The 6003-nt window shown below is 63.9% G+C and overlaps 1 protein-coding gene across 1 annotated transcript in view; it reads left to right on the top strand.

The window, feature by feature from the left end:
- Positions 1-6003, top strand: part of LOC120505122 (ryanodine receptor 1-like) — a gene marked incomplete at its 5' end in the record, with an annotated part of 41907 nt that overhangs the window by 21268 nt on the left and 14636 nt on the right. The window contains 4 exon segments of the mRNA XM_039715359.1: positions 936-1035; positions 2034-2113; positions 3490-3566; positions 5040-5113. Coding sequence (XP_039571293.1) covers positions 936-1035; positions 2034-2113; positions 3490-3566; positions 5040-5113 — 331 coding nt within the window.

The raw sequence follows: 6003 nt of genomic DNA, 5'->3' as shown, positions 1-6003 counted from the left end.
GGGGGTTTGGGGCCCCCCAGGGTGTTTTTTGGGGGTTCCTAATTCGGGGGCCCCCCCCCAATTCCCCCAGAGCTGCCACATAGAGGAGGGGGAGGAGGAGGAGAAGGAGGAAGAGGAGAAGGAAGAGGAAGAAGCCGAGGATTCGTTTGAGGTGGGGAGGGGACCCCGAAACCCCCTGACCCCCGTCACCCCCCTATGACCCCTGTGATCCCAGTGACCCCGGTGTCCCCAATGTCCCCAGTGTCCCCACGATGTCCCCAGGAGAAGGAGATGGAGAAGCAGAAGCTGCTGTGACCCCCTGTCCCCTGTGATACCCCAATCCCTGTGACCCCCTGACCCCCTGGTGTCCCCGATGTCCCCATGTCCCCGGTGACCCCCTGGTGTCCCCAATGTCCCCTCAATGTCCCCTCGATGTCCCCAGGAGAAGGAGATGGAGAAGCAGAAGCTGCTGTCCCCCCATGTCCCTGGTGTCCCCCCATGTCCCTGCTGTCCCCAATGTCCCCGGTGACCCCCTGACCCCCTGGTGTCCCCGATGTCCCCAATGTCCCTGATGTCCCCAATGTCCCCAATGTCCCCTCGATGTCCCCAGGAGGAGATGGAGAAGCAGAAGCTGCTGTGCCCCCATGTCCCTGCTGTCCCTGCTGTCCCCAATGTCCCCGGTGTCCCCAATGTCCCCAGTGACCCCATGTCCCCGGTGACCCCCTGACCCCCTGGTGCCCCCAATGTTGTGTCCCCAATGTCCCCAGTGTCCCCACGATGTCCCCAGGAGAAGGAGATGGAGAAGCAGAAGCTACTGTCCCCCCATGTCCCTGCTGTCCCTGCTGTCCCCATGTCCCCGGTGACCCCCTGACCCCCTGGTGTCCCCGATGTCCCCATGTCCCCGGTGACCCCCTGGTGTCCCCAATGTCCCCTCAATGTCCCCTCGATGTCCCCAGGAGAAGGAGATGGAGAAGCAGAAGCTGCTGTCGCAGCAGGCGCGGCTGCACACGCGCGGCGCGGCCGAGATGGTGCTGCAGATGATCAGCGCCTGCAAGGGTGAGTGACCACTGACCCTGAGTGACCACTGACCCTGAGTGACCCTGAGTGACCACTGAGTGATCCTGAGTGACCAATGAGTGACCACTGACCACTGAGTGACCCTGAGTGACCAATGAGTGACCCTGAGTGACCAGTGAGTGACCCTGAGTGATACTGAGTGACACTGAGTGACCATGAGTGACCTGAGTGACCATGAGTGACCCGAGTGACCACTGAGTGACCACTGAATGACCCTGAATGATCCTGAGTGACCATGAGTGACCATGAGTGACTGCTGAGTGACCACTGAGTGACCACTGAGTGATTTTGAGTGACACTGAGTGACCACTGAGTGACTGCTGAGTGACCAATGAGTGACCATGAGTGACACTGAGTGATTTTGAGTGACCACTGAGTGACCACTGACCCTGAGTGACCCGAGTGACCACTGAGTGACCTGAGTGATCCTGATACTGAGTGACCACTGACCCTGAGTGACCCTGAGTGACCAATGAGTGACCATGAGTGACACTGAGTGATTTTGAGTGACCACTGAGTGACTAATGAGTGACTGCTCAGTGACCACTGAGAGAGCCATGAGTGACCACTGAGTGACCCTGAGTGACCGCTGAGTGACCAGTGAGTGACCTTTTGGTGACCCCTGGATGACCCTTTGGTGACCCCTCAGTGACTCTGGGGTGACCCCTTGGTGTGACCCTGTGTGACCCCGTGTCACCCCTGTGTGACCCCGGGTGGCCCCTGGGTGACCCTGAGTGACCACTGAGTGACGTTTCGGTGACCCCATGGTGACCCTTTGGTGTGACGGCTGCTGTGACCCTTTCCTGAGTGACCATGAGTGACCACTGAGTGATGTTTTGGTGACCCCTGTGTGACCCTTTGGTGACCCCTCAGTGACTCAGGGGTAAACCCTGGTGTGACCCCTCAGTGACCCCTCAGTGACCCCGAGTGACCCTTTGGTGACCCCTGGTGACCCCGGTGTCCCCGTGTCCCCCCAGGCGAGCGGGGGGCCATGGTCTCCTCCACGCTCAAGTTGGGAATCTCCATCCTCAATGGGGGCAACGCCGACGTGCAGCAGGTGTGCCACCCTGTCCCCGTGTCCCCATGTCCCCAATGTCCCCTGAGTGTCCCCTGAGTGTCCCCAGTGTCCCCAATGTGTCCCCCAGTGTCCCCCATGTCCACAACTGTCCCATGTCCCCAACTGTCCCTGTGTCCCCAATGTCCCCAGTGTCCCACCCTGTTCCCAGTGTCCTCAACTGTCCCAAATGTCCCCAACGGTCCCCTCCTGTCCCCCATGTGTCCCTCCGTGTCCCCCCTGTGTGTCCCCAATGTCCCCAGCTGTCCCCTGTGTGTCCCCAATGTCCCCAGTGTCCCCTGTGTCCTCAGTGTTCCTGGGTGTCCCCAACTGTCCCCTCATGTCCCCTACGTGTCCCCAGTGTCCTCTCCTGTCCCCAGTGTGTCCCCACCTGTCCCCAGTGTCCCCAGTGTCCCCAGTGTCCCCAATGTCCCCGTGTGTCCCCTGTGTCCCCACAGAAGATGCTGGAGTACCTCAAGTCCCCACTGTCCCCCATGTCCCCAATGTCCCCGTGTGTCCCCAATGTCCCCAATGTCCCCGTGTGTCCCCTGTGTCCCCAATGTCCCCGTGTGTCCCCTGTGTCCCCACAGAAGATGCTGGAGTACCTCAAGTCCCCACTGTCCCCCGTGTCCCGGACAGCCCCGGACCCCCGGACCCCAACAGATACCGGCTGCAGTTCCGCCTGGAGTGAGTGACCCCTGACCCCTGAGTGACCCCTGTGTGACCCCTGAGTGACTCTGAGTGACTCTGAGTGACCCCTGAGTGACCCCTCAGTGACCCCTCAGTGACCCCGAGTGACCCTTTGGTGACCCCTGGTGACCCCGGTGTCCCCGTGTCCCCCCAGGCGAGCGGGGGGCCATGGTCTCCTCCACGCTCAAGTTGGGAATCTCCATCCTCAACGGGGGCAACGCCGACGTGCAGCAGGTGCGCCACCCTGTCCCCGTGTCCCCATGTCCCCAATGTCCCCTGAGTGTCCCCTGAGTGTCCCCAGTGTCCCCAATGTGTCCCCCAGTGTCCCCCATGTCCACAACTGTCCCATGTCCCCAACTGTCCCTGTGTCCCCAATGTCCCCAGTGTCCCACCCTGTTCCCAGTGTCCTCAACTGTCCCAAATGTCCCCAACGGTCCCCTCCTGTCCCCCATGTGTCCCTCCGTGTCCCCCCTGTGTGTCCCCAATGTCCCCAGCTGTCCCCTGTGTGTCCCCAATGTCCCCAGTGTCCCCTGTGTCCTCAGTGTTCCTGGGTGTCCCCAACTGTCCCCTCATGTCCCCTACGTGTCCCCAGTGTCCTCTCCTGTCCCCAGTGTCTCCCCTCCTGTCCCGTGTGTCCCCCATGTCCCCAATGTCCCCAATGTCCCCGTGTGTCCCCTGTGTCCCCACAGAAGATGCTGGAGTACCTCAAGTCCAAGCGCGAGGTCGGGTTCTTCCAGAGCGTGCAGGCGCTGATGCAAACCTGCAGGTGAGGGGCGGGGCACGGGGGGACCCCCGGGGAATTGGGGGGACCCCTGGGAAGTGGGGACCCCCGGGGGAGTTGGGGACACCGGGGGAATTGGGGAGACCTGGGGAACTGGGGGCCTCCGTGGGAATTGGGGACCCGCTTTGGTGTGACGGCTGCTGTGACCCTTTGGTGACCCCTGGGTGACCCCGGGTGACCCCGGTGTCCCCGTGTCCCCCCAGGCGAGCGGGGGGCCATGGTCTCCTCCACGCTCAAGTTGGGAATCTCCATCCTCAATGGGGGCAACGCCGACGTGCAGCAGGTGTGCCACCCTGTCCCCGTGTCCCCATGTCCCCAATGTCCCCTGAATGTCCCCTGAGTGTCCCCAGTGTCCCCAACTGTCCCTCCGTGTCCCCAACTGCCCCTCCGTGTCCCCAGTGCCCCCCCGTGTCCCCAGTGCCCCCTGTGTCCCCAGTGCCCCCCCGTGTCCCCTACTGGGGGCCTCCGTGGGAATTGGGGACCCGGGGAAATTGGGAGCCTCTATGGGAACTGGGGACCCCGAGGGAATCAGGGACCCCCGGGGGAATTGGGGGGACCCCGGGGGAATTGGGGACCCCCGTAGAAATTGGGGACCCCCAGGGAAATTGGGGACCGCCGGGGAATCGGGGGGGCCCCTGGGGAACTGGGGAAACTGGGGACCCCCAGGGGAATCGGGGACCCCCGGGGGAATCGGGGACCCCCAGGGAAATTGGGGGCCCCGGGAAATTGGGGACCCCGGGGGAACTGGGGACCCTCGGAGCAACTGGGGACACTGGGGGAACTGGGGTACTCCCAGGGAAATTGGGGACCCCAGGGGAATTGGGGCCACCCAGAGGAATCGGGGACCCCAGGGGAATCGGGGACCTGGGGGAACTGGGGGGACCCCCGAGGTAACTGGGAACACCGGGGAAAATGGGGGCCTCTGTAGGAATTGGGGACCCTGGGGAACTGGGGGGACCCCTGGGGAATTGGGGACCTCGGGGGCAGCTGGGGTCCCCGGGGGAAATGGGGGCCTCCGTGGGAATTGGGGATCCCCATGGGAATTGGGGACACCCATGGGAATTGGGGACACCGGGGAAATTGGGGACCCCCGTAGAAATTTGGGATCTTCGGGGAACTTGGGGTCACCTGGGGAAATTGGGACCCCGGGGGAACTGGGGACTCCTGGGGGAATTGGGGACCCATGGGGGAAGTGGGGACCCAGAACCTTGGTTTTGGGGTCCCCCTGAGCCCCGGTTTTGGGGTCCCCCTCAGCCCTGGTTTTGGGGTCCCCCTGAGCCCCGGTTTTGGGGTCCCCTTGAGCCAGGGTTTTGGGGTCCCCCTGAGCCCTGGTTTTGGGGTTCCCCTGAGCGGTTTTGGGGTCCCCTGAGCCCCGGTTTGGGGTCCCCCTGAGCGGTTTTGGGGTCTCCAAGCCCCGGTTTTGGGGTCCCCCTGAGCGGTTTTGGGGTCCCCCCGCAGCGTCCTGGACCTGAACGCCTTCGAGCGGCAGAACAAGGCCGAGGGGCTGGGCATGGTCACCGAGGAGGGCACCAGTGAGTGGGGGGCCGGGACCCCCCGAGGGACCCCCAGAGGGACCCCCCGAGGGACCCCAGGGACCCCCGGGACCCCCGAGGGGCGGGGCAGGCTGGGACTGAGGGGGGATCCCCCCGTTCTGCACCCCAAAAACCCCCGCGCTGCTCTGCCCCAGCCCCTGCTGAGATGTGGCTCCTGAAACGCCCCAAAATCTAATGCCCCCCCACCCCTAATGCTCCCCCAAATCCACCCCTAAAACCCCCCAATATCTAATGGCCCCCCACCTCTTAATGCCCCCCACGGTTTGGGGTCCCCCTGAGCCCCGTTTTTGGGGTCCCCCTGATCCCTGGTTTTAGAGTTCCCCTGAGCGGTTTTGGGGTCCCCCTGAGCGGTTTTGGGGTCCCCCTGAGCCCTGGTTTGGGGTCCCCCTGAGCGGTTTTGGGGGCCCCCTGGGCCCTGGTTGTGGGGTTCCCCTGAGCGGTTTTGGGGTCCCCTGAGCCCCGGTTTGGGGTCCCCCTGAGCCCCGGTTTTGGGGTCCCCCTGAGCGGTTTTGGGGTCCCCCCGCAGCGTCCTGGACCTGAACGCCTTCGAGCGACAGAACAAGGCCGAGGGGCTGGGCATGGTCACCGAGGAGGGCACCAGTGAGTGGGGGGCCGGGACCCCCACAAGGACCCCCGGAACCCCCCGGGACCCCCGAGGGGTGGGGCAGGCTGGGACTGAGGGGGGGTCCCCCCGTTCTGCACCCCAAAACCCCCGCGCTGCTCTGCCCCAGCCCCTGCTGAGATGTGGCTCCTGAAACGCCCCAAAATCTAATGCCCCCCCACCCCTAATGCTCCCCCAAATCCACCCCTAAAACCCCCCAATATCTAATGGCCCCCCACCTCTTAATGCCCCCCAAATCCACCCCCAA

This window comes from Passer montanus, unplaced genomic scaffold (assembly GCF_014805655.1).
Source record: "Passer montanus isolate IOZ18808 unplaced genomic scaffold, ASM1480565v1 scaffold327, whole genome shotgun sequence".
Classification (NCBI taxonomy): domain Eukaryota; kingdom Metazoa; phylum Chordata; class Aves; order Passeriformes; family Passeridae; genus Passer; species Passer montanus.
This window is presented reverse-complemented; position numbering and strand designations above follow the sequence as displayed.